We start from the raw sequence: 26,726 nt of genomic DNA, 5'->3' as shown, positions 1-26,726 counted from the left end.
ACCGTCGATTTTTGAGAAAATCTCAGTGTTTTAGGTGCGCCTTATAGTCGTGGAAATACGGTAAATACAGAAACCACACCTCCACTCAGCCAACAATAGCACTTAGGAATTAAAATAGACAATAAATCAAATATATGTTTTAATTGCATAAGGAAATTGAAGTGTGAAGTGATTCAACTGTCATTTGCATTAGGTATTTGTTTTCACAAATGGGAAAAAAACGACTTTTTGTATTTAAGGCTGAAAAAAGAGAGGGGTCGCTTAACAAGTCACGTGATCGCACCACATGACTCGTCAAGTTACACCACAAACATGAAGGAATGTAAAACCTTGAACACTTTATCTTTGTCATAGCATTGTTGAAGTACACCGCCACATTAGAGGCTAAACCAAGTCCAGGTTAAGTAAATTAGATTTGCAGGTGTGGGTAATCGGCAGCATGCTAACATTAGCGACACTTGTCTTCTTCGCTTCCCACGCTGCGGCTCGCTACACTGCAGACTGGACCAGTTTGGACTCCAGACCGCTGCCGACGTGGTACGACGAAGCCAAAGTGGGGATTTTTGTCCACTGGGGAGTCTTTTCTGTCCCAGCGTTTGAGAGCGAGTGGTTCTGGTGGCGCTGGCAGGGTCAGCAGCCCCCGGAACAGATCTGTGTGGATTATATGAAAAAGAACTACCCGCCTGATTTCACCTACCCGGATTTTGCCCCCGGTTTTCATGCGCAGTTCTTTAACCCGGGTGACTGGGCGGATATTTTTAAAGCTTCTGGTGCAAAGTGAGTGATTTTTGTGCAGCTTTTAATTGTTTGCCTTTTCAGTTGTCTTTACCTGCCGACAGTATGTACAACACTGCCCCCTTCAGGCTTTATACGGTAACATCTTCACCTTTGTTTCTCTTCGGTTGATAAAATAAAGCTCAGTATCTGCAAAATGAAGACCGTTGTTACGTATTAATCAGCTGTTTTCTTGCAGATATGTGGTCCTGACTGCCAAACACCATGAAGGTTTTACTAACTGGGGATCGCCATTTTCCTGGAACTGGAACTCGGTCGATACTGGTCCGCTCCGAGATTTAGTGGGAGAGCTGGGAGAAGCTGTACGCAATAGGTAGGACATCAGCGTTCAAGCAATTTCCATCAATGTCTGAATGATTTTGCTCATTTAGGGAGAAATAGTCTGACAATTGTTTGGTGGTTGTCAATTAAACACATGACTGTTGTCATGAAAGGTTTGTTGACTTATTTCATTTGCCCATCACAAGAGAAAGTTATTTGTAGTTATAGATAAGTTATTTATTTCTACAACTTGTTAGGTGTGTGATTTTAACTAAACTCCCAATTTCCTCCTCAGGTCACTGCATTATGGACTGTACAACTCTCTGTACGAGTGGTTCAACCCTTTGTACCTGATAGATAAGAAGAATGGTTTCAAATCTCAACAGTATGTGACGAACAAGCTCCTTCCTGAGCTTTTTAAAATGGTTGTAAGGTGTGTTTCAAAACATTTTCTGTGCAGGTCACAAGATTAGATTGGTTTTCTGTTGACTCTGTGTGATAAGCAACTTTGCCTTGTACTTCTTTTCCCAGATACAAACCTGAGTTGATCTGGTCTGATGGTGACTGGGAAGCACCTGACTCCTACTGGAACTCCACCCAGTTCTTGGCGTGGCTCTACAACGACAGCCCTGTCAAAGTAGGTGCTTTTGTAACACACAGCAATGTTTCTTTTTGCATAATAATTCTAAATCAAGTATCATCATCCAAGGACACAATAGTGACCAATGACAGATGGGGAGCAGGCTGTTATTGCAAACATGGCGGCTACTACAACTGTGAGGATAAATATACTCCAGGCCAGCTGCCCAAACACAAGTGGGAGAAGTGCCAGTCTGTGGACAAGCAATCCTGGGGTTACCGACGGAATATGAAGACATCTGAACTGATGGACTTGCCCACCATCATCAAGGTGTGTTCACATACCCGTTGGTGTTCTATGAATGCGTGTTAACTCCTGAAAGAGAATCTGGAAAACATCTGGTTTTTAGACCGAGAATACCAGTTGTGCAGGTTTCTGACATTGTTCAGGGTGTGTATAAAACAGTGTGTTCTCACCCTTTATTTAAAAAAAATCTTGGTAAAATACAGCTCCTGCAGGTTTCTGCTTTGCACTCCTAAAATCATATTATAATGAACAGCAGAAAAGACACCCAGGCATCGTTTTCCTACATATACGGCAGGATTTGGTTGAAACCGTGGCCCTGGGAGGGAACTACCTTCTGAACGTTGGCCCCACTCCTGATGGAATGATCCCTGTCGTGTTTGAAGAGAGGCTCCGGGGTATCGGAGCCTGGCTGGACGTAAACGGGGAGGCGATTTATGGCTCGAAACCCTGGAGGATCCAGAGAGAAGATGCAAGTCTACCGGTTTGGTAAGAAGATTCACCGGTTCTTTCAGTGTCTTTTGCTTAAACAACCTGATTTAATACTGTTTTTATAATTTTTGTTATATTGTAATAAACCCTGAAGGATTGTGTCTGAGAATAAAGATGTTCCAATTTAGCTAGAATATTTAACATGTTTCACATTGCAGCTTTAGCCTATTGTTAACAAACCAGTGGGACCTGTAAAGACTGCCTTCAAAAGGAATGCATTTAAGTACATTCCACACAAAAAATGACCTGAAAATTGAGTTTCCACATCACCTCCATTTCTTCAGGTACACATCTAAAGGGTCGACTGTCTACGCCTTCTTGACAGCCAAACCTTCCAAACCCATCGTGGAACTCTTGCAACCTAAATGTGATTCATCCACTAAGGTGAAGCCTCTGAGCTAATTTGTGGCATTTGCAGGATGTATCAAAAGCTTGTATTAATCTCTTTCACACCTCATCCAGGTGACCTTATTAGGCCATCAGGGCCCGTTGACTTGGACCCCAATCAGCGCCGATGGTGGCCTTTTTGTTCTTCTGCCTGAACTGTCTCAGTCCGTGAGTCAGGTCTGGACAATCAAAATAAGTGATGCCAAGTGAGCCACAAAGGCACCCAACAAGGCTGGATAATTAGCATCATGGTGTCTTGTTTTTCTCTCAGTTATGACACAAACTCTTGTGAAAGGGATCACTTATTCTTTTAGCTGTGGTGGTTTTGTTTTAAATGTGTAAGTTTAATCTGCTGTGTGCCGTTTAAAAGTGTCCTGTGGTTTATATGGATGTCTTGCTCAGATATTTAATGGTTTCTTTATTTTTTTCTTCAGAAAGTACACTATTTAAAAAAAATTGTATTCTATTTCTATCTTTGTGTCTTTTAAAAGTATGTGCAGTTTGCCTTTTCACCGCTGCACCGAGGCCATTTTAAAGATTATCCTGTCAGCTGATGTGATCAATGTGGTGAGAGTAAAGTTATAAAAACCTGTAATAAACTGGTTCATTATTCTGTTCAGAATTTCTTTTCAAAAGGAGCAAAACACATTTTTACAATTTGACATGCATGACCATTACTGATCAGAATAAAACTTTTATCAAAAAATATGATTTAGAACAGGTAGGGTACCATAAACAGTGATAGATAGAACTTGATTCATCCCAGAAGGGAAATTCAACTATCCAGCAGTTCATCAACGAATAAATACAGAAACCACACTTCCACTCAGCCAACAATAGCACTTAGGAATTAAAATAGACAATAAATCAAATATATGTTTTAATTGCATAAGGAAATTGAAGTGTGAAGTGATTCAACTGTCATTTGCATTAGGTATTTGTTTTCACAAATGGGAAAAAACGACTTTTTTGCATTTAAAGCTGAAAAAAGAGGACGCTGAACAAGTCACGTGATCGCACCACATGACTCGTCAAGTTACACCACAAACAGGAAGGAATGTAAAACCCTGAACACTTTATCTTTGTCATAGCATTGTTGAAGTACACCGCCACATTAGAGGCTAAACCAAGTCCAGGTTAAGTAAATTAGATTTGCAGGTGTGGGTAATCGGCAGCATGCTAACATTAGCGACACTTGTCTTCTTCGCTTCCCACGCTGCGGCTCGCTACACTGCAGACTGGACCAGTTTGGACTCCAGACCGCTGCCGACGTGGTACGACGAAGCCAAAGTGGGGATTTTTGTCCACTGGGGAGTCTTTTCTGTCCCAGCGTTTGAGAGCGAGTGGTTCTGGTGGCACTGGCAGGGTCAGCAGCCCCCGGAACAGATCTGTGTGGACTATATGAAAAAGAACTACCCGCCTGACTTCACCTACCCGGATTTTGCCCCCGGTTTTCATGCGCAGTTCTTTAACCCGGGTGACTGGGCGGATATTTTTAAAGCTTCTGGTGCAAAGTGAGTGATTTTTGTGCAGCTTCTAATTGTTTGCCATTTTAGTTGTCTTTACCTGCCGACAGTATGTACAACACTGCCCCCTTCAGGCTTTATACGGTAACATCTTCACCTTTGTTTCTCTTCGGTTGATAAAATAAAGCTCAGTATCTGCAAAATGAAGACCGTTGTTACGTATTAATCAGCTGTTTTCTTGCAGATATGTGGTCCTGACTGCCAAACACCATGAAGGTTTTACTAACTGGGGATCGCCATTTTCCTGGAACTGGAACTCGGTCGATACTGGTCCGCACCGAGATTTAGTGGGAGAGCTGGGAGAAGCTGTACGCAATAGGTAGGACATCAGCGTTCAAGCAATTTCCATCAATGTCTGAATGATTTTGCTCATTTAGGGAGAAATAGTCTGACAATTGTTTGGTGGTTGTCAATTAAACACATGACTGTTGTCATGAAAGGTTTGTTGACTTATTTCATTTCCCCATCACAAGAGAAAAGTTATTTGTAGTTATAGATAAGTTATTTATTTCTACAACTTGTTAAGTGTGTGATTTTAACTAAACTCCCAATTTCCTCCTCAGGTCACTGCATTATGGACTGTACAACTCTCTGTACGAGTGGTTCAACCCTTTGTACCTGATAGATAAGAAGAATGGTTTCAAATCTCAACAGTATGTGATGAACAAGCTCCTTCCTGAGCTTTTTAACATGGTTGTAAGGTGTGTTTCAAAACATTTTCTGTGCAGGTCACAAGATCAGACTGGTTTTCTGTTGACTCTGTGTGATAAGCAGCTTTTGCCTTGTGCTTCTTTTCCCAGATACAAACCTGAGTTGATCTGGTCTGATGGTGACTGGGAAGCGCCTGACTCCTACTGGAACTCCACCCAGTTCTTGGCGTGGCTCTACAACGACAGCCCTGTCAAAGTAGGTGCTTTTGTAACACACAGCAATGTTTCTTTTTGCATAATAATTCTAAATCAAGTATCATCATCCAAGGACACAATAGTGACCAATGACAGATGGGGAGCAGGCTGTTATTGCAAACATGGCGGCTACTACAACTGTGAGGATAAATATACTCCAGGCCAGCTGCCCAAACACAAGTGGGAGAAGTGCCAGTCTGTGGACAAGCAATCCTGGGGTTACCGACGGAATATGAAGACATCTGAACTGATGGACTTGCCCACAATCATCAAGGTGTGTTCACATACCCGTTGGTGTTCTATGAATGCGTGTTAACTCCTGAAAGAGAATCTGGAAAACATCTGGTTTTTAGACCGAGAATACCAGTCGTGCAGGCTTCTGACATTGTTCAGGGTGTGTATAAAACAGTGTGTTCTCACCCTTTATTTAAAAAAAATCTTGGTAAAATACAGCTCCTGCAGGTTTCTGCTTTGCACTCCTAAAATCATATTATAATGAACAGCAGAAAAGACACCCAGGCATCGTTTTCCTACTTATACGGCAGGATTTGGTTGAAACCGTGGCCCTGGGAGGGAACTACCTTCTGAACGTTGGCCCCACTCCTGATGGAATGATCCCTGTCGTGTTTGAAGAGAGGCTCCGGGGTATCGGAGCCTGGCTGGACGTAAACGGGGAGGCGATTTATGCCTCGAAACCCTGGAGGATCCAGAGAGAAAATGCAAGTCTACCGGTTTGGTAAGAAGATTCACCGGTTCTTTCAGTGTCTTTTGCTTAAACAACCTGATTTAATACCGTTGTTTTAATTTTTGTTGTATTGTAATAAATAATGAGGATATAACTGGATCAACGTCTTCTCCACGTCTCCAGGTACACGTCTAAAGGAAAAAGCGTCTATGCCTTCATTACAGCCAAACCTTCTAAGCCTTTGGTTGAACTACTGGAACCTAAAACATCAACGGCCACTAAGGTAAAGTTCAACATGTCTTGGTCGTGTTTATTCGGCATCAGTCTCAGCCATAAATAACTATGGACTTCCCAACCTTCTCCAGGTGACCATATTAGGGAACACAAACCCGTTATCCTGGGCTCCAGTCCGTCCCAACGGTGGCCTTGTGGTCCTTCTACCTGAACTGCCCCAGTCGCCCAGTCAGGTCTGGACAATCAAACTGGATGGTGTCCAGTAAGCCTCGATGGAGACCTACAGTGCTTTATTATTTACCAGTTTCTCCTTTGCACAATAGTCAGGGAATCATTTTTGCATTGTTTTTAAAGGGATCGGCAGTGATTTGGTTAAACCAGTAAACTGGTTTTATAGCATTTAAAATGGTGACAGCTCTCTGTAACTTTTTATTTTTACTTTTATGGCATCTTTTAACTATATTTTTGATGAAGTTATGATTGTATTTGCTCGATTAAAGGTGTGATTGAGAGCTTTTTTAAACAAGCTTGTTTGAATTGTTTAATGCACAAATGGAGTGAGCGTAATATTGTTTTAGCTGCGGTCTTGTTGGGGGAACATGAGCATATCTCATCACTGTGCCTGCAGATTCTCTGCTGACTCAAATCAGCGACTGATCTGGCTCAATCGCGCACGATCGTGCAGTATTGGTGCAGCCGCTGCCCAGGCATGGCCTCGTATCTGCTAATGCCTCTTCCGTTTGCAATTTGTCTTTTCTTATCAATGTAATTTTCCTCCAGGTCTTAAATCCCACGTCCTAATTCACCGCAGCACGGCGAGGCCGACTAAAACACGGAGCAGCACCGTTAAAATCAAATCTGATAAAGATACGCTGGTGTCCCGGTGGCACCGTGCAAAACGGTTTTGGGTCCTTTGTGACATTTCTGAAGTCACACTGGTTTCCTCCCTTAAAACCATGCTCGTTAGGTGGATGACTAAACGGACTGTAAGTGTGAGCAGATGGCGTGTTTTCTCTTTGCGACCTCAACCAATCAACAACTGACCCTGAGATGTCAATATGCTCGAAATAAATGCTGAGTCGACACAAAAAAAGAACAAACCACGCTGCAGCCCTTTAACTGGCTAAAATATCTTTATAGTAATCATATTAATAGTAATAATAATTAGCCATTAGAAAATGTTTCAACAACATTGACAGTGTTACATTCTGTGTTGGGGTAAAACCACGTCACAGTGTGCCATCTCTCTGGGCTTCAGGGCTCTTAGACGTGCTCCTCCGACACATCCAGATCCATAAAACGTACCAGATCAATAAATAAATTTGTATGTACAAAATGAGAAGCACAACACAACAGAGAGAATCATGACTTTTCTTTCAAATTATTTTTTAAAACTTTTACACGTCACTGTGCAAAAACCCTCCACTGCCTGTCAGCACGAATCATGTGCATCATGTGTTGCCACCAGGGGGCGCTGGAGACAAACGTCTTATCATATGGTGTTACTATTGCTATATTCTCCACTCAGTTGTACTTATAGGAAGAAAAGAACAAAACAAAACCCCAAAGTGTGTCAGGTTTGTATGTACATTATGCTATATTGGCACTGAGTTATATAGAAAAGAACAGAAGTCTGGTGTGATGACAAAAGCACGCTATATCAAACCCGTTTGAGTCGAAATCATGGTGTTCCGTGAGAAAGATGAGAGAGAACAAGGGCCTATTTCAGTATTTGCTACATCAGAACGTAGATTGAAGTGGAGTCGGTGTCGGTTTGCGTTCCCCGGCAGGATAAACGCACGTGAAGGTGTCTGGGTCTTCCCCTCTATCTGTCCACATCGCTCTTCCTTTCCTCTTTTGGTGATCTCTCACTCTTTGCTCGAGTGTCCGTAATGGATCCCAGAGAGAGAGAGAAAAATGAGTCTTCCCAGAGTGGTTGGTTGTTATCACACCTCATTAGCAGCAGCGGTTTAAAACTCCTCGGCGTTGATAAAACAGTTATTTTTTCTTTTTTGAGCACGACACTTACCCTTGTACACAGAACAATGTTCACCTTGTAAGTTTACAACACCATTGATAATGAGTGATGGCAAGAATTTGTCCTTTCAGTGACAGCTCGTACTAGTAATAGTCATATTCTAACAATAATATATGTAATATTGAAAAGAGACGAGTCCATTGGCAACTGGTATTTACAGTTTTGTAAACTTGAAGGTGGCAGGGTGTCATTTGTTTGATAATTACACAGTAATTGCTCAGACCTCTGTGAAACACATGGTTTACTTTGTGTACTGCAACATGACAATAAAAATGCATCCACCCTCATGCACATGTGCACACAAAACAGGATTACTGTGGTGAAATGGAACTTAAAAAAAACAAACTTTAAAATGTACGTTAAATGTCTACAGTTGCGTGTTTTAGTCAAGCAGGATGACGTTGATATAAAATAAACGTAAACTGTCACTGGGCAAAGAAACAGAAAAATTAAGTTGTTTTTTTTATTAAAAAAGGAACACATTTAGAATTTTCAAAATGGGAGGCTATAAAAATGAAGAGAAACCAAAAATAGAAAGTGAACATAGAATGTTTCCAGATTCTCTCTCTCCCACACAAAACAAATGCACATCAGAGCTAAAGGCACATTGGAGTTTTAGTTAAACATCCAGGAAGGGTCGAACTGCTGCTTGGGAGGCTGGAGGAAGTAAAACTTTGGGGGAAAGTCTTTTTCTTCTCCTTCCAGTTATTTTTCAGTCTCCATGCAAATTTCCAGCCATCGCCCAATAAAAGCTGAACAAACGTGAACTCTCCATCCTGTGGATTGAATATAACCCAAGTGATTGATTTATTTATTGTTCTCACTTAACTAACAGGATGAGGTCAATTTGCCAAATCTTTAGCCAGCAGCTTCAGCTTTTCCCGCTAAAGTTTAACTAAACCGCTCGCTTGGAAACATCCTCGTAACTAAAACTCGAATCTGCTGCTACAGCATCTTTAGTGACGGTAGACGGTACACAGCAAACACACGCACGCACGAGCCGGCTACAACTGAGCTCAGGTGGCAGGGGGGGGGAAAATGGCTACTAGAGAATCTGGGCTCGAGGGATTCCCCTTTTTCGCGCTTGGCGACCCGGTCCAGCTTTTTCAGGGTGGGTTGGTGGCATGACGGGGTCCCCTGAGGGTGGAGGCCTGGATCAGGGAGACTCTGCTGCTAGAAAATGAGGTACTCAGCGTTGACCTGTCCTCCTGGGTGTCCACAAAGAGTTTTTGCACTTCTAGAAAGAGGTGAAAGGGTTGGTGCAGGAGTCCAGGTGGGGGCGGAGGTGGTGCTGAGGCCTCCGGCGGGAGGGTTTGACGGGTAAATGTGTGGAAATCATGGCATGGGGAGTGTTGTTGCAGGACAAGGTGGCTAGCTGGAGGCCTACATAATTAAACTGGTGGCAGCAACAGTTGCTACAGAGGATGTACGGTGTCAGTATCACAAAGCCTCTTTGATTGGAACGCCGGTTACCCCCCCTCTTCTTGTAACACCTCCAGGAACACGAGGGTGGGCTAAAGAAGCCTTCACAGTGGAGTAACAGTATAAAAGCAGGTCTTTGTGCTTTGTTGGACGCGGCCTCTGACGTGTCATGGACACCCTGCCGTGGATGAATTCAACGTCATGTTTGATTCCCGGCCTCCTTTGTTTTGTTTCCCCCACCCCCACCAACGTTTGGTCGGCGGGGCAGCTGGGTTGTCAGATTGATCCGCCGCATCGATCTCTCGGTCATAAAATCTGCTTTGTGAGCTACAAAATTTGGCTTGTATCATCCCAAAAAAAAAAAAAAAAAATTGTAGAATAAGTTTTCCTTAAACAAGGGTTAAGATAAAACATGCAGCGCTAACATCAACAAAATCTGCCAGTCTTAATGTGTGTATTGCACGTAAGAGTGGGGGTGACGAGGGACAATAAAAACATTTTCTTTAACAATATCTCCAGATTTTATAGTTTTCTATTTACATAACTCTCTACATATGTACTGTAAACTGTGTTCAAAGGAAACCTCCACATATAGCTGGTTAGGCACATGTAGTTGGTTCTAAGGAGAGGATATGGGGGGATACAGCAGTATATGCTAGAACCACAGATAGATATACAGTAGGCCTAAGAAGGATCATACTTGGCAATATACACTTGCCAGTTATACCCTGTGAACCCAACACTCTCAAACTGAAGATATTTCAGTCTCATGTGTTCTGAGTCTGGATGTCTGCCACACTGCTGTCGTATCACACAATGCTAGAATCTATAATAATACCGTAATATTTCACATTTGATATAGTTTGTACATGTCGTACTCAAGATTCTCTACTACTCTAGAAAGGTAGATATTATAAAATATACATCTCCTGGTAAAATATCCCATTTTGCCAACACAATCCATCCAAATAGAAAAGAAAGGAACTAAAAAAAAAAGAAAGGTCATGCTAAAATATTCTTATATAGTATTTTTTCTCGAGGCAATGGCTGATTGGGACGTTTCTAGTTGTTGGGCTTCGTCACGAGTCCCTTCACAACACGCACGCCTTTCCAGACGCTTCCTTCCATCTGATGAACGCGACTCAGCTGAAGAGTTCAAAACAGTGCTACACTTTATAAAAACCGGTGCATCAACAGTGGAATTAATTCCTAACAGGTGTTATTTCTCTCTCCGCGGGTGATTATAAAAGACTATCAAGGTTAATCTCTGAAAGGAAAAGCTATATCCACTCATTTTGTGTGCAGTGGATTGAAATTGAAGGTAGGTGAGCAGATTCTGCTGAAGACTTTGGTGTCTCTCCCTAATTTAGTGTGGTGATGCAGTGCTTTATCGTCTCGATGCCATCCTACAGCATGAGAATGGAGGAATAAAGATAATCCATTTCAGGGGGCAGAACTGAAGAGAAATAAATAGATCATCTTTAATAGCTGTTTTAGAGAGTGTGCTACTTCCTGACAGAAGGGGAGACAACTCTCCGCAGACCATTGTTGATGTCATTCCCTAGTTGACCACTTGGTGGTGCTAAAGTCTCACAGTGAAATGGGGGCTTAGTCAGCAAAGTCTACTAAACCCACCAAAAAAAAAAGTATTCTTCTTAAAAATTCTAAGCACATCCTGCTTTAGAACGCAACACTTCTGAGAGGCTTCCTAAAATGCAACAAAAATAGCTCCCTTCCTTTTGTCTGTGGTGCTGTCTACTCGTCAAGGCTGTCATGCTACACTGCTAAAGCTCCTTTTGGAGAACGGGAGTGTGCACACTATGTACAAATAGTGCTGGCACATTCAAGCAGTCTGGTTGCTGAGTGTAGCTGATGAAAGGATGCGAAGATCGAAGCGCACACAGGCGGAAAATAATTTCACGTCCCGTGAGTCACCGGCCGATTGGCACCTGGGTTAAAAGAACGTCTGAAGATTGTTCTTCGTAGATTGTTAATCATCTGCTTCTCGGGTGGCGAAACAGACGTGAGAAATTATTCAGCGTTTGATCGTCCCTTGTGTTGTTATTAGTGAGGAAAGTGGACATATTTTGCTCGATGCTGTTGCGAGTCGTTTTGGAAGATGGCAATGGGGGATCCATGAGGGTGGGGGTGGGGGGGTTCTGTCTGTGCCTGTTAAGCCCTTTATTCGGTGATGGGGAGGCGGTATGTGAGCAAGCTCATGCATGCTACTGTGTGATCTTCTGCAGATGACTGGGGTGAGAGTGGCTGCATCTTACTTTTCTAGCAGCAAAACAAATCTGGAGAATTCATTTGGAAATGTCTGCAACTCATCGTGCGCTAGCTTCCGATAGAGGTTAGGCTCCCGGTGTCTTCAAGAAACTACAATGGCTTGTTCTATGAGCAGGCGAGGTGAGTTTGCAGTTGCTGTGAGCGGAGACATGGAAATGCTTGAAAGGGAGGCTGGAGGGTAAACAGCAGTGACCTACAGAAAGTCCAAATCTAGGCTCAGAGAAAGACTGGGACTGGTGAGGGTGGTAAGGAAGGAGACACGTTGGTCTCGTGTTCAGAGTCGAGTTTGGGCTTCTGGGATGTAGATCTCAATGCTGTCAGCGCTCTCTGTAGCCGAGTTCTGCCTAAAGGAGGCAGCACGCTTGGTCTGCAGCAGCCTCCTCCTTGCCTCTGTCCTCTGACGGTCCCCGAGATCCAGGGACTTCTCCCTGATGGGTAGGGTGTGTCCACCCAGGCGAGGCACCACCAGGCCCCCGGACCCACCTCCGCCGCTTCCCGCACCCCCATCGCCTGTGCTATCCGACCGGAGACTTCCACTCACCCCGCCTGCTGGCTTCTTTGGTAAAGGAGGAGGGAGCTTTTTGTCCTCCTGGCCCGATAATGTCCACGATGGCAGTGAAAAAGGACAGTGGGTAAAGTGACATGCAGGGAAAGAGATAATTGGGGAATGATGATCAAAGTGCAAGCAATAAAGAATTGAGATGGACGTGGCAAAAGACAAATATCCCAAAATATGTTGACAACAAAGGGGGGAAATGAAATGAGAAAAGAGTAAAAAAAAGAGAGAGGAAAGAGAATATCTGTTGTTAGTGTGGTATCAAGGAGATATGATTAGAAAGTAGCCATTGAGAGGACAGTTTGAGTGCAGGCGAGTGTTTTCTTCAGTCTGAGCAGCTGAAATAAGTAAACACCCCTGAGATGCATTTACATTTGTAAAGGTTTAGGATGTCTCGTAGCTCAGGTCAGATGCCCACGCTGTTCTGCACTTTCAGAGCCTCCAAAGCCTCGGAGGGCGTAACCATCTGCGCTGCTCTCCTGCACGTGGTGGCCTTAGCTCTGGGGTGATGCTGCAGGGAAAGCAGGGCCATTTGTCCCCCAGAGCCTCTCACCTTCTTTTCAGGTGGAAGCCTCCAACCGGACTCCTTCACCCTCTGGAGGTCCTGGAATTTGATCCGGACGTCCTCTATGTTAAGCTGGAGCAGGTCCCAGAAGTTGGCCAGGTCCTGAGAGGTAGGCTGGGGGTACGCGGAGGGGTCCTGTCCGCAGAGGGATCAAAGAGGCCATGAGGTCGCGGTGTGGTTTGGTGCAGGGCCGCTGCAGCCTTCAGCACCGGTCCACAAAATCATGCAACGCGTTTCAGGTGTTTTTTGCCATGAATTAGCACGTTGCCACACACTCACCAAACTTTGTTGACAGAGGCGGAAAAACTGCTGGACTTTCTGAGACATGAGCATCTGGGCGCCGCCGACCGCGCTTCGGATCGGCTCAAGAACTGGGGAGGGAGCAGCATGGTAAGACTTATCGCTGCGTCACTTTTGCATCGCAGAGCCTCTGGCTGAACTTACTCTCCTCCGGCAGGTCGTTCTCTTCTGCCTCTCTCTCCATGTTCTGACACCACCCCTCCATCCTCTCCACCTCTGTCTGCAGGAGGCGTAAGAAGAACTCCCCGTCCCTCATGCACGGAGAGGCTCGCCCCGAGTCGGGCAGGCTGCGCGGGCCCTCCAGGGACGGCGTACCTGCCCAAGCTCTCTCAGAGGTTATTGGCAGAGGTGAGTGGGAGCGTGGAGGCAAATGGGGGTGCTGGCGCCGCAGGTCTGTCTGGCAGGACTCTGTGGTGTAGCCGCTCTGGAGAAGATCCTAGAATAATAGAATCATCCCTTAAACGCTATTTAAAATCAATGATATTTAGAGGCCCATTCATCTTACTGATGTGTCATTTTTAAGTCAGCTTTAGTTTTATGAAACACATGAAAAAGGATGTTTTACATGGACGCCATCATGAGCCAAGGAGACCCACCTCTCTGTACGCCCACTGCCCCTGGGTGTGGACCGTGCGGTGGCACTCGGTGTACTGACTGGCTGACTCGGGCTCTGACGAGTGCCTCTGGAAGGAGCAGCCGAACTGGAGACTCTTGTCCTGCATCGGCACGGCGATGCTGAGGCCCGGGAAGCCCTCGGGACCCAGGTCGGCTTGCACGCTCGCCGTTACACTATTGGAGCGCTTGAAGCGAGCCCGCCTGCGACACAGGAAGTGACAAAATGGCTGAGAGACGTTTGGGGGAAAGTCTTTTCAACATAAATATACCGCATGTTCCTCCTGCAGCGGGGGCGGTGACGGCTACTCACTCAGTTGAGTTGGTCAAATCTTCTTTCACATGACACACCAGCGCTCAAATGTCACGCCGGTCGACTCAGTGTTTACCATGCCCCGAGTTGCTACCTCAACTCTCCTTCATCCTTTGCCATCTGAGGAGGTGTGACTCACGCACGCGGATTTTTCCCCTCTCCCTCACGGCAGCCTTGATGATCGCAAGAGGTGGGGGCCGTTGCTAATAGGTGCAAGATCACAAGTGGCTCGAAACGTGTATGCCAGAGTTCGGGATGCTGCGACAGCTTGTATGCATGAGTGTGATTCCCGTAAGCAATTTGGGTTATATCGGGAGTCGGCCTTGTCGAGGACGCCTTGTTGATTTGATTAATCATGCTTATTGTTGAAAAAAATGAGACATTCTTGGAACAAACTGTTCCTGGGTTCAAGCTGTGATGTCTGATTAATTGCTGAATGGAGTCATAAAAGTGAGATTAGACATCGACCATAACTTTCCGCGCTCGTGGGTGCCCGGATAATGAGCGTCTCTGAAAAAATTTGATGTTAAAAATATTCGCATAAATTAGCCTGTAAAGACCAAGCGCTCGTCAGGAAGCCATATATTTATAGAAAAGGTTAAATTAACACACGGGTTTGGATTTTCGGGTTAGTGCAAGGTAGAAACGTTCAAATCTTCAAAAGAAACACACACTTTAGATTCACCCAATAAAACTTTTATTTGTTACCTTTTGTCATCTTCCACTTGGACTCCGATGGAATGGACCTCTGTAAGAGCTTTGCCCTCAGCATCAGAATCTGATAAAGTCTCTGAGCTGTCAACCTGAACAACAGACGCACGCAACAAATGGCATTTGTTACCGAGAGAATTCAAAAGTGGAGCACATCATTCGCTCGGTGTTCATGTCTAACCTGCACAGCGATGGAGGGTCTCAATTTTCTCCCCCCTCGTACATCGTCGTGCCCCCCTGCTTTGCTGAGCACCATGCTGTTCTGAGGAAGTGAAACTGACTTTCCCAGGCTGCCGCCAACCCTGCCGTCCCTCTCCCTGGCTGGCCTCGTTGGTCCCTCCAGCAGACTGTCAGCTGAGCTGCTGTGTTTGGGTCTCACCCCGACTCCTGGACCCCCTCCGTAGGGCACCAGCTCCCTTGAGCCCCTCACCCCATCTAGGCTTTCTGCTGAGTTGCTGTACTGACGCGAGCGTCCAGGGCCCACGGCAGTGTAGTATCCTCCTCTGGAGGAGCGACCGGAGGGGCCTTCAGACCCTCCCAGGTCCACGGAGTTGCTGTGTTGTTTGGTGCGCCCAGGGCCTGAGGCCAACTGTCCACTGTTTTGGAAGTAGGCATCCTGGGTGGACTCGGTGCTACTCTGGGCTCGCACCGAGAGAGAAGACTTGGACATGCGAGGTGGAAGCGGGGGAGGAGCACCTTTACGATAAGGAAAGACTGAAGTATCAGAACGGGAGAGAGGAAGACAGAGTGGGCTGTTAAAATATTGAGAGGGAGCAGCGGCGGAAGATACTCACAAAAGGGACAGACTGGAAAGGGTAAGAAAGAGGGGAGTTAGAGAGGTGCACACAAGAGAGAGAAAAGGACAACATTATTATGCCAAAAAAATGATAATATGACTTGTATCAATGCTTCTGCTTAGGTGCTGATTTTGAGAGGAAACGGAGGGGGCGAGGTGGTGGACCGAAACAGACAAGACAATGCAACTAAGGAAAAATTCCCCTGTGCGTAATTTAACCGAATTTCCTGAAAGAATCATCAAAATGTGCGGCGCAGAGTTTCTCCACCACCTTCCCTGAGCCACATCCGAACACAAAAACACACAGGCTATTTTTAGCAACTCGTGGATCTAGCTTTTATAAGTCCTGTCCTTGGCATAAACAGATGGAAAGTACGGGGAGATGAATGCATATATACCAGAAAGACTATAATTCCATATAAACAGTATTAACTAGTAAGTTATATTTGCATATACTGCAAAAGGAGTGAAATCAATCCACCGTGTTTAAACGCGCCTCTCCATTCCTGTGCCAAACAGCCTTTGTGTCTGGTGTGCCACTCATGATTTGTTTTAAGATTTTGGTGCTCGGTTTTGACCTGCTAGCTTTCTGATTCGGACTTGTCTGCTGATAACAACCTGCTCCAGAAATCAGACGCTCGCTCAAAACTCATGGCACACTGATACATTTGGTGTATCTGAGTGTTCCTGTACCTGTTACTGAACCTGAGGAACCTGCGATCCCACCCAGAACGGTGGGAAGAAAAGGAGATACGGAGGCAAGAATATGCTCAGGAACAAAACCAGGAGACAAAAAGGCGTCGAATTAAAAATGGATGCGTGAGGGAGTCTCTGCGTTTGTGCAGGAGCTTGTTTTGTTCGCGAGGTGTCCCGCTGGCTCCCTCTCCGGGCCCCCTGCCAGGAAAAAGACCTCCACATGCCCTCAGAACTCTATCAGAACCACCGCAGACACATCAGCACACCCAAGCCCAGGCTGGCACACACTCACCGGCCCCGCTTTTGATGCTTCCCTGGGGTCCAGACATGGAGAAGACGGAGAGGCAGTCATCGTCCTGCGAGCAGCCCGCCTGGATGGCGCGTACGTAGCTGTGGCTGCGAGTTCGGAACACGCCGGGCAGATCCAGCGCCTCAACAGCCTGAGACTCCACCTCCCCGAACATGGTCTCACACACGGACTCAAACTGACGGTTGAGTGTATCTCCCAGCTGCGTGACGGGAGATACAAATTGGCACAAATGGACAGTGATGACTGCACAAATGAACAGCGATTTACCTGGGTACTGGTCAGAGAGCGGGTGTAACTTCGAGAACGGGTGTGACTTTTGGGCGTAGTTCGGCTGTTGGGGTATGCGTCGGTGCACTGCTTACAGGAATACCTGAATCACACACAAGACAATTCTGTTGTCCTGAGGCTGGACAGGGTTGGCGTTTCACATCTAGAACCACTATTTGTGGCGTTCAACCTCTGATCCACGCTGGCAGATCGCTTGAAGGCGTCCCTCTGGGCGATCAGGGTGGATTTCGGCGAAGCTTTGGGACTGGTGTCTGAGTCAACGCTGTCGTCGTCGCCCATGGCCTTGATGTAGCTGCCGCTCCGCATGCGGCGACACGGGATCTCCCCGCCGCTGTCCACCGCGTCGCCTCCACCATACCCACCTGCCCAGTCTTCAGACGGGACCTGGGGCACAATCACATGCACTCATAGATGGGCACTAACGGGGAGGATGAGTCTGACGAGAGGTGAGTTGACGTGTACGACCATGTGGAGCACATGGTCAAATCTAATTACAGTATGATTCTACACTAATGGGTTAAACGGTTAAAATGAGCCAAAAACAAAGTGCACATTCCTCTTCTATGCAAACTATTACGGTAAAAGAAATGATCACAATGTACATTTGTTAGGCTGCTTTGTAAGTCACAAAACTTCACAGAGAAATATATTTCAGGGGAAAATATTTCACACCTACATTTTTTTAATTTCGTTTTAAAAAAAAAAAGAGGATGAAGCAGACGAACACAGACATGTAAACCCAGCAATGATTGCTCAAGGATGCCCATGCACGGACACACACGTGCACACAGTACCGGCACGCGAGGGATGACCGGGAAGCAACAGAGAAAGTGACAAAGGGACTTACAGAAAGAGTGAAACTCTGACAGCTGGAGAAACACTGACACAGAGAAAGGAAAAAGCGGTAAGCTCAAAGTCGTGGACGGAGAGCAACTGAGGTGATAAGAGACAGAAATGTAGGTAAACAGGCGGGAAACAGAGCAACGTAAAGAAAAAGCGCATCAGCCGAGAGGCGAGCGGGCGGAAAACAAAGAAATCAGGCAAGAAGAGACATGAAAGTGATGAGAAACTCACACGCAAAACACGAGAGCGTCGACTTTCCAATAGGGAGCAATGAAATCTAAACATGAAACGGATCTACAGGCCCTCGGTGAGGCCGCCGTGTAAAATTTACTTTTAATAAGCATGCTAGAAGGTGTTTGTTAGGTCCATTATATTAAAGTTATCTCTTATTTGCTTTTACCTTGTTATATTCTTCTTGTTATATTGTTTCTCATTACTTAATGTTTCTTATTATTTGTTAATGCTTAATGTTCATGATGCTTGATGTGTGAACTTCTCTGGTCAAGGGCGACAGGAATGCAGCTGCTGTGGGGAAGTGACATTGACTGGAGATAGAGCTGCAGGGCCTGACAATGACACAGGAGGTGTTCTTTTAATCTGTCTGATATGGAAAAATGAGCTGTGTGCGAGCTAAGCTAATCAAATCAGTGAAGACCTACGTATAATCTCACCATTATGATTTACAGTCTTTTGCTTTGTTTGGGACCTGCTATCTTGTGTTTCCCCCTCCCTTAGACACATTTGAATTCTGTGTAACTACAGACCTCCTATTTTCAATAAAAGAAGGATAGCGGAAGTTGTGCCTCAGGACGTGCTGGAGATCTGTAACCGAGCACATCTCTCCGTTCTCCTTGCTGCAAGTAAAACTTAAAGCTGTTGTCTTTGCCTCATTTGTTTCTCTCATGTTTTAGGTCATTTGAACCTAACAGTGTTTGAAACCTCCTGAAATGTGAATCCAAGTAACTGGAGATTTAAACAGAATGCTACAAACGAAGCGACTGCATGAAATATTTCATGAAGTGCTGTTATTGGCTGGGGTTTAGGGTAATATTTCGCAGTCGTTCCTGTCTCTTTCCAGGCCTGTTCCAGTAAATATGCAGACTGTCTTTGGCTGAAACAAACCTCTTCAGGTCAGCATCGTTTCCAAATATGTCTTCTGTGGAAATCACTGCAGTAAAATGCAGATTTCCGGCCTCTGTAACACCATACGGCTGTATAAATATGACGAGGAATATTTGCGCCCCCTAGTGATCAGTGCAGTTCAGTCATTTAATGGCTGGGGAAAAAAAATCCTCCTTGAATGATTAAGTAGTTGGCCTCTAGCACCAAGAATACAGATCGCACAGATGGAGTTTGTAGAAACCAATGAACCATTAAAACAGCCAAATTTTTCCAACACTGGAGCCATATTTTTCAATTTTACAGTAACAACGGCTGCTGGTGATGAAAGCCCGTCCAGTTTTTCCAGTTCTCTCTCTCTCTCTCTCACGCACACTCACGCTCACACACACTTGCACACACACCAGAGTCAAGGCCTTTGGGTTCAGCAGCCAAGTTGAGTGTGTCCTCTGAGGTCATTGCTTAAAAGATGATTCAGCCTAATCTGCTCCCCCTGGTCTTCAACTATCACTCTCATTTTCTCCTCCTTCCCTTCCTCCTCTCCTCCTCTCCTCTCTGCCCAGTGGCAACCATCACCTTGCTTATCGCTCGCATCCCCCTGTCTTGCCAGCTCCACATTCTTGTTTCATCCTTTCTTATCTATAAGACACACTAGTGGAAAGGCTTAGGGAACAGGTAGCGACGAGTTCTAAAGCCCCCATGTTGTGATTGCCTGTGAACAACTTACACACATCTCCTAACCACAATCTTGACCTGTGAAGATCCCCTTCTCTGCTGTCTTCCATATCCCCTCTTTCTCTTGTCTTATTTGTGGAAAATGTGGACGTTTGAATAGTTTCTGTGCTTCATAATTAATACTCCCGTCATGCTGCGCTGCCTCTGTGGACTCAGTGGGAATACAGAACACACGTATTTCCTTCATATAGTTTTTTTGTTTCTTTTCTCTTTATGTGCCAAGAAAGTTGGACGATTGGACAAACCGGATTCCTTCTGACATTTATTCCGGAATGCAGGTGAGAATAATTCAAATTTAGTCAAATGGTTGTTCACGTGACATTAGCTCAGACTTACGACACATTTCCCAAAATATCCTCAGGAAAATTGTTTGAATTTGACCATTTTAGATCTAAATATTTGCATTTGACACCTCCCTGCAGTCTTGATAAATATTTTGCGGTAAACAGGTTGTCACTTGCTTACAGGTGTTTCGAACATCAAAAATCTACAATCAAGCAAGCATATTTATTACGTCTCTTGCCGGAAGCCAAATTTCCTTTTCCTCAAAACTACAAGTCATATGTTTCTGTATTAATTTTCATCTAAAATATACTTGGTATGTCAGTAACGACTTTGAATATCAGTGACAGCCCACCTGAGGATCTCTCTAAATTATTCATTTTCCACTAGCATAATTTTATTTGTTGCATATGCACTACCCGTAGGAATTGCAAAGTGAAGAACATTAATTAAGCGTGGCATTCAATCGCGTCAGCAACTGGAATTTGGGATTTTGGTCTTTCAATTAAATTTTTTTTAGAGCAAGTCTTTTGCAAACATGCCAGGAAAAGGATGTTTATGGCAGCAGTTCTAGCTTCTCCAGCTTTATCTGGACTACTGGGATCCATTTCTGTTCCTCTAGAACTGGAACTGGGTTTGCTCCGGAGCAAAGGATCAAGCTATCTGACCGGAGCACACTGAAGCTCGTCCCATAAACCCTCTCCCAGTTCTGTTGCAAAACACCCGCAAAGTTCATTTTGCTCCCCGAGGTGTGCATGCGACCCGAGCCTGAGGTGCAGAGGCAAATCACGCATCCTTTGAAACCCGGCGCGCATGCCGCTTCACTCGCCGCCGCTTCTATCAGCAGACCTCAGCTGTAGCTGAAGAAAAGGAGTTGGAAAAACACCAGGGACTCCTGTGGCTACCTGCTGTTTCCGTAGAAACTAGCTTGCTTGGCAACTCAACCTCATCACAGCTGGAGATTTTGTGGGAGCGTGCTGGCGTGTTTGTTTGTCTGTGTTCTGTGTGGAGTGCAGGTACAAAGTATCCTTAGAAGGCATTAATATGTACCAGATGAAGGAAATGGGGAAAATGGGCGAGTCTGCGTCCAGAGGGCATCAACATACTGATGCAGTGGCTGGGCCAGGATGATTGCAGGAAGTAGATAACTCAAACATGACTTTAATTAAATCCGATAAACTCTGTTGTCTTGGTTTATAATATACCACAACACTGGTATTGGTTTGGAAATGAAGCGAGAACTTAAAATTCATTTATTAGCCAAAGTATGTCTTGTTATGCATCTAAATAATGTCCAAAAGTGCGTAAAAATGCCATAAAACTAAAAATAGAATAATTTAACAAATACAAATCAATGCAAAGGGGAATAACTAAGTTGACGTCAACACACACACACACCTGCAGATAGTGGAAGGTCCTCTCCTTCATCTTGGGGTCCACTGGCACCAGTGCTTTGTCGTATCCTCCTCCCCCCCTGGTTGAAGGGTACACCTCCCTGGCCTGACTCACTGTCATGGCTGACCAGGTGCTTCTCTTTAGGGAGTGGCCGTGGTGCCCATGATGCCCCCCTCCTTCGTTGCCTGCGAGAGCCATGGTGGTGCAGGCCACACAATCACCGGGACCAGGTGCCGCCATCCTTTCTTTGGGCCTCTTCATGGTGAGCTCCTGGATCGCTGCATCCAGACTCTCGTGCCCACTGGGGTACCCCCTTCGGCCTCCCCCCACCAGAAAGCTGCTGTCACTGTCCAGGTTGTCATCGGAGCTCCACCAGCCTGCCGTCCTGCTACGGTGGCGTCTGCCCGACTCGTGGCGGGAGTCCCCACTCTTGCTTCGTTCTCGAGACTTGTTCCTCCTGGTAGACCGAGGTTGGTGGCCCGAGTAATGGCCCCCTCCATCCTCTCCTCCACTCCTGTGGCCCCCACCTCTCTCGCTGCGATAGTCGCCGCTCCCTCTCGTGCCATTGTACTCTCGCTTGGACGGTGCCTCTAGAGAATGGGACTTGGCGAAGAGGCGCTGAACAGAGTTGACCAGGTGACGGATGCGCGAGGGGCTCTCGCTGCGCTGTTCAGCGCCCCCGCTGGTGGACCGCTGGTACTGCAGGGTGTGGAAGCCATCGGGATGAAAGGGCACCTGCTTCTCAAACTGGTCTGTCATGTTGGGGGGGATGCGATGCATCTTCCCGCTGTGGCCAGAAGGCAGGCATTCGTCACAAGAGTCAAACGAATGAAGCGACGGGTGCTGGCTAGGGTGAGACCGGGGGAAGGTCCCCCCGCCAGAGTGACTGTGGGAGTGAGAGTGAGAATGGTGCCTCTCCAGTGCCAGAGCCTCAGCCGGGCCTCCAGGAGGGTGATAGTGGCCATCGCTGTGACTGTGGTAGTAGTCCCTGCCTGGGCCGTCACATTCCTCCGGCGAGCAGTGGCAGGGGCCTCCTCCGCCACCACCGGAGGAATGCTGGGACATGCTACGGCTGACATGGTATCCTTTCACAGGCGCCGGGGCGTGGTGGGCCGTCCGGGCCGAAAGGGGGCGCTGCGGGCGTGACAGGGTTGCACTGGTCTCACCTGGAAAAACCAAGGAGCAGTGAAAATACAGCAACGATTTCCCCCAAAATTACTGAATAAATATCATTTTCAAGCTAGAGAGTTTGCATCTGACAGCACTGAAATTTATTTTGCAAGAAAATTGACTGCGTAGATTGATACCCGAGTGCTTTTCCCTTTTATCCAGATGCCCGTTAAAATGAAATGATGTTTTTCTTTGTCCTATTCTGATTAACATTTTGATTGATTTAGCATTTTCTATTTTAAATCACCAAACCAAAGACAAGCAGCGCAGCGGGTGATTTATCCCGCATACGCAACAACAAACACTTTCCCTTCTCATTCATCTCAAAAGCTTTGTGTCAGATAAATCAAGAACATGTTCCCATTCATGGTGGCTCGCTCCCCTCTCCCATTTACCACCGCAAGCATTGACGCTATTGTCTGCCTCCTCCTCTCGTGGGGAGTCCCTGAGCGTTCATGTGATTTACTGGCGAGCGAAAACGATGCATGTATTGATTACCTGCATGCTAAAGTGGGGGAGATGGAGCGAAGCTGCATGGTACTCAGGTAAATTTACAAACGTCCATGTTCTGCGTCAAAAATGATTCCCATAATCCACATCCCTTCCACATCCAGGAAGGGACTCCATATCGGCATTAAAGTCCAGGAGACGAGCCCGCAAATCAAACGCGGGGAATGAAATCGATACACGCTCCTGAGCTGCAGGAAGACGCAGAGGCCCGGTAAAACCTGTCACGCACTCTTGTTGCACAGACCCGAAATGTGGCGAGACGTTTCCACGCGTTCTCTTTCGCGCGCAGACAAAGATTTGATTAGGAGCGACTGACTGGCATTGGTGGGCGCCCGCTGCAGCCAGGTCCTGTTTACCGAGCACTCCACAAACCGTTTCTAATAAATAAAAGGCACGCGGGCTGTTTGTGATGCGTGCGAGCGTTTCAAGCCCTGATTTAGCTGATGAAATTGCCTGATGGGAGCCCAAACTGAGCTGGATTGAACTGACTGGCGCATGTTTTTGGTGCTGGAGTTTGCAAGCTTTCACACCCAGATGAGAGATAGGGGACAGATGCTGGGATAATGACTAAATAGAGCGTGGCCTGTTTGCCTTGATTGGCTGATTGAGGGCTGCCACCCAGGAAGGCCGCGAACGTCAAGCCGTGGCATTGGTGTAGCCGTGACGACGGGCGTCTTCAAGTCAATCTCACACCGCGGGTGGATTTTCTGACAGCTGCGGCACAGAGGTGGATGACGTTCCGAGGCGGGCGCCACGCTTGGTTTGGGGGCCCCAGCACGTGAGGAAGTGAGCGGAATTTTAACCGGAATTGTGCACGTGACGATTTGGCAAATGGGTGTTTGTGTGTGTGTGTGTGTGTGTGTGTGTGTATCGCGCCAGGAGTAAATTAATCCATGTTCTGTTTATTATGAAGTCTTTGGCTCTGGAGCGGGCTGCCAGCATGAAGCTGTCAATCACCTTGACACGCACGCACGGGGGGGACGGATGCACGTGCACGCTCTGAGAAGTCATTAAATACAAGCGGGTGGGGGGGGGGGTAGCCTGACGTCATCTTCCTTTCCTGTTTGACTTCTCTTTTATTCATCCTTTCATCTCTCCCATCTCAGCATGTCTGCCTCTCCGTCTCTCCTCCTGACCTACTTCCATCCATCCTCCAGTGGTCTCTCTCTCTCTCTCCCTCCTTTCTTTGTTTTCTTCTCAGTTTTTTCATCATCCGTCACTCCTGTCCTCTTCCTGTCAGCAATCCTTTGCGTTAATTGCAAGGTTTGTTTCTTCTCTTTGTTCCCTGGCCCCCGCTGATCTATCCATCACTTGGATTCGTCTCTCGCTCCATGAACCACACGCTGGGTTTCAGGATTTCACTGGATAAAACAGTTCCGTTACTGCCCATCTCCATCTCCATCTCCATCTCCATCTCCATCTCCATCTCCAAGGATATCTTCAACTTAAACACTGAACCGCACTTAGTCCTCCTTGCTCGTGCTCCTTTATATTTTATTCCTCTTCAAACCTTAACCCCTTTCGCTCTCTCAAGGAAGAAATATTCCGCAGGAGCTCAGTGGGGAGCAGGAGGACGACACGCTGTCATTGTTTAACACAGCTTGGCATTGATGCGATTGTTGTGGAGGCTTTGGTCTGGAGCTGTTTCATTTTAAATATTCATGCGATCATGCCAGCTGCTCTGACCCACTTTGCTAACAGCTGAGTCTGCCGCTAATGCCAGGCTCTTAGTTGTGGGGCGAAGGCTGCTGTGCTGGAAACTCAAGCGCTGAAAGCCAGAGACGTGGCTCTATACAGTGTCCGGCGTTTAAGTAAAATGTCTACAGACAAGCTTAAATATCTCATCGTGCAAATGGATGACGGACGGTGGAGCTGCGGCGGCCGACGGCAACGACTGTAAGAGCAGGAGGAGACTGGGAATGTTTTAATGGTGCCCAGAATATGGAAGGATTTGAATGTTGTCAGGAAGCCAACAGCTCCACTGATGGATCAGTTCAGTTGTACTGTAGCTGTAAAAAAAACAACTGTTGACATCATAATAGACAAGAATGGCAGCGAACACGGCAGCTCTGCTTTTTGGGTAACTCTCCTGCAAGATAAAATAACAATCATTAAAGTTTAACTTCAGTTTGTAACTTCAGAAATGCGGCCGTTTGTCGGCCTCCATCTCGCTCAAACCATCAAACACTTCCCTTTGATAAATAATAAGGTTTCATAAAGTCAAAATGACTCCTTTAACCAGGGTTTTAGTTTGCCACCACAATATGGGACAATAGCCTCCACTCCGGCGAGGCGTGCGCTAGCTTGGCTTTCATTGTAATGGGGAGGGTGAATGCTGCCAGGCAGGAGTTAATCTTCTGAATGAATGTGGGCATTGTGTGGCTGCAGATACAGAGAATGGAGGTGCAGCACAGACACGGGCAGATATGTCGGCTCAATTGGGAGAATAAGTAGGTGGACCGCACACAGACTCTATGGAATTGTAGTCAAACAATGCGAGAGTTGGGTTATCTGTTCGTATGTTCCAGGACGTTGGACTTAAAATAAGCTATTAGCTGTCGGAGCCATAATGGAGAGTGAGACAGACAATAGTAAAATGTATAAATATGGAAATGGCAACAAAACACAATTGACTTGGAAATGTTTTGGCACGAAGTTCCTTCTTTAGAAGCCGGACCGACATTCATGCCGGAAAGCTGGCAGGACCGAAAGTGTTTTTCTCAGCTTTTTAGCCACAAATGGTCTATTTCATTTCTTCCGACTACTGTATCGCACATACGCTGGCAGCTGCCCGCCGACTGCTGCACACGGGGCGTCGGGATCCGGAAATAATCAAAACTAATCAGAAAGAATATTTGAAGGATGAGTAAAAGGGCAGTAAAACTCACAGCAGGCTGGGAGGCGGCGTCGAGAGAGGGAAGTAGATGGCCTGAAACGTGTGTTTTGGGATGAAGCGGGCATTCAAGAGGGGATTGGGAGGATGGAATGGAAAGATGGATAGAGATAGAAGAGTGAGAGATGTGGAAAAGAGCAAGAGGAGGAGCAGGAGTGTAAAAGAAAGAGGTGATGGCTACAGCACAGGGGAAATATGCTCCCATCATAAGGGCAATATTGAAGAGCGCCTAGGGGGCAATTCCTCTATCTCAGCCTCCTCCTCCTCCCCTTGCCCTGTTTTCTCATCTCTCATTATTCCCCAATTCTCCCACACAACCTGCTTTTCCTCCACCTCCTTTTGTACACTTTCACTCGTCCTGTTCAAATGTAATAAAGCAATTTAAAAAAGAAAGCGAGAGAGTACAATGACCTGAAAAGCTGCATGTATCATCAGACCCGTAACTACTGCGCCACCATCCTCGGAGGGCTGCGTTCTGCAGATTTGACACATTTCTGTAATTTGTAATAATCAAGTGGGACAACATTCAGTAAATCTTGTTAGAGTTGGGGGCGATATTAAACCATCCATCTTTGAGAAGACGCCTGATTTTTGCTTTACTGTAGAGGAAAAGAAAAGGCAAAGCTTGTATCGCTACTGTACAAATATTCACCGAAACCATCCGTGTCAGGAGTTTTAGATTCCCACTGGTGTCACTGTGATATATAGTTTATGC

At 46.1% G+C, this 26,726-nt stretch overlaps 3 protein-coding genes across 8 annotated transcripts in view; 2 read left to right on the top strand and 1 right to left on the bottom strand.

Annotated features, from left to right (window-relative positions):
* The first annotated feature begins 260 nt into the window (after nt 1-260).
* LOC130517911 (tissue alpha-L-fucosidase-like) lies at nt 261-3,431 on the top strand. Of its 3 annotated transcripts, none has more exons than XM_057020119.1 (8): nt 261-777; nt 974-1,108; nt 1,352-1,489; nt 1,588-1,693; nt 1,766-1,966; nt 2,199-2,428; nt 2,716-2,815; nt 2,894-3,431. In XM_057020119.1, exons 1-8 carry the CDS (start codon nt 440-442, stop codon nt 3,026-3,028), a joined length of 1,383 nt encoding a protein of 460 aa, XP_056876099.1. In that variant the 5' UTR covers nt 261-439; the 3' UTR covers nt 3,029-3,431. The 3 variants fall into 3 exon arrangements, with proteins under 3 accessions (XP_056876099.1, XP_056876098.1, XP_056876100.1); XM_057020118.1 differs by having other exon boundaries at nt 2,196-2,428; XM_057020120.1 differs by having other exon boundaries at nt 279-777; nt 2,238-2,428.
* Nucleotides 3,432-3,842: 411 nt separating this feature from the next.
* Nucleotides 3,843-6,694, top strand: LOC130517914 (tissue alpha-L-fucosidase-like). Its single transcript, XM_057020123.1, has 8 exons — nt 3,843-4,332; nt 4,529-4,663; nt 4,908-5,045; nt 5,145-5,250; nt 5,323-5,523; nt 5,795-5,985; nt 6,118-6,217; nt 6,300-6,694. The coding sequence occupies exons 1-8, from the start codon at nt 3,995-3,997 to the stop codon at nt 6,432-6,434; spliced, it is 1,344 nt and encodes a 447-aa protein (XP_056876103.1). The 5' UTR covers nt 3,843-3,994; the 3' UTR covers nt 6,435-6,694.
* A 588-nt stretch (nt 6,695-7,282) lies between these two features.
* The window catches only part of dlgap3 (discs, large (Drosophila) homolog-associated protein 3), a 71,695-nt gene continuing 52,251 nt past the window's right edge, over nt 7,283-26,726 (bottom strand). For 3 of the 4 annotated variants that reach the window (XM_057020112.1, XM_057020113.1, XM_057020114.1), the window contains 11 exons: nt 21,442-22,604; nt 17,234-17,448; nt 17,044-17,146; nt 16,759-16,975; nt 15,156-15,688; nt 14,972-15,066; nt 13,935-14,154; nt 13,483-13,774; nt 13,318-13,409; nt 13,027-13,173; nt 7,283-12,506 (listed from right to left, as the gene is read on the bottom strand). In XM_057020112.1, coding sequence (XP_056876092.1) covers nt 12,192-12,506; nt 13,027-13,173; nt 13,318-13,409; nt 13,483-13,774; nt 13,935-14,154; nt 14,972-15,066; nt 15,156-15,688; nt 16,759-16,975; nt 17,044-17,146; nt 17,234-17,448; nt 21,442-22,503 — 3,291 coding nt within the window. In that variant the 5' untranslated portion in view covers nt 22,504-22,604 and the 3' untranslated portion in view covers nt 7,283-12,191. Of the gene's footprint in view, nt 12,507-13,026; nt 13,174-13,317; nt 13,410-13,482; nt 13,775-13,934; nt 14,155-14,971; nt 15,067-15,155; nt 15,689-16,758; nt 16,976-17,043; nt 17,147-17,233; nt 17,449-21,441; nt 22,605-23,106; nt 23,371-26,726 lie in introns of those variants that run through there. The other variant, XM_057020115.1, reaches the window with a different exon arrangement.

This window comes from Takifugu flavidus, chromosome 21, assembly GCF_003711565.1.
Source record: "Takifugu flavidus isolate HTHZ2018 chromosome 21, ASM371156v2, whole genome shotgun sequence".
Lineage (NCBI taxonomy): Eukaryota > Metazoa > Chordata > Actinopteri > Tetraodontiformes > Tetraodontidae > Takifugu > Takifugu flavidus.
The sequence above is the reverse complement of the archived record's forward strand: the minus strand, read 5'-3'. Positions and strand labels throughout refer to the sequence as shown.

Excerpts from the sequence above, each read along its gene's own strand:
- LOC130517914 (XM_057020123.1), top strand. The coding sequence starts at position 3,995 with ATGCTAACATTAGCGACACTTGTCTTCTTCGCTTCCCACGCTGCGGCT. Across the intron at positions 5,986-6,117 it reads AATGCAAGTCTACCGGTTTG|GTACACGTCTAAAGGAAAAA; the intron begins GTAAGAAGATTC and ends CCACGTCTCCAG. Across the intron at positions 6,218-6,299 it reads AAACATCAACGGCCACTAAG|GTGACCATATTAGGGAACAC; the intron begins GTAAAGTTCAAC and ends AACCTTCTCCAG.
- LOC130517911 (XM_057020118.1), top strand. The coding sequence starts at position 440 with ATGCTAACATTAGCGACACTTGTCTTCTTCGCTTCCCACGCTGCGGCT. Across the intron at positions 2,429-2,715 it reads GATGCAAGTCTACCGGTTTG|GTACACATCTAAAGGGTCGA; the intron begins GTAAGAAGATTC and ends CCATTTCTTCAG. Across the intron at positions 2,816-2,893 it reads AATGTGATTCATCCACTAAG|GTGACCTTATTAGGCCATCA; the intron begins GTGAAGCCTCTG and ends CACCTCATCCAG.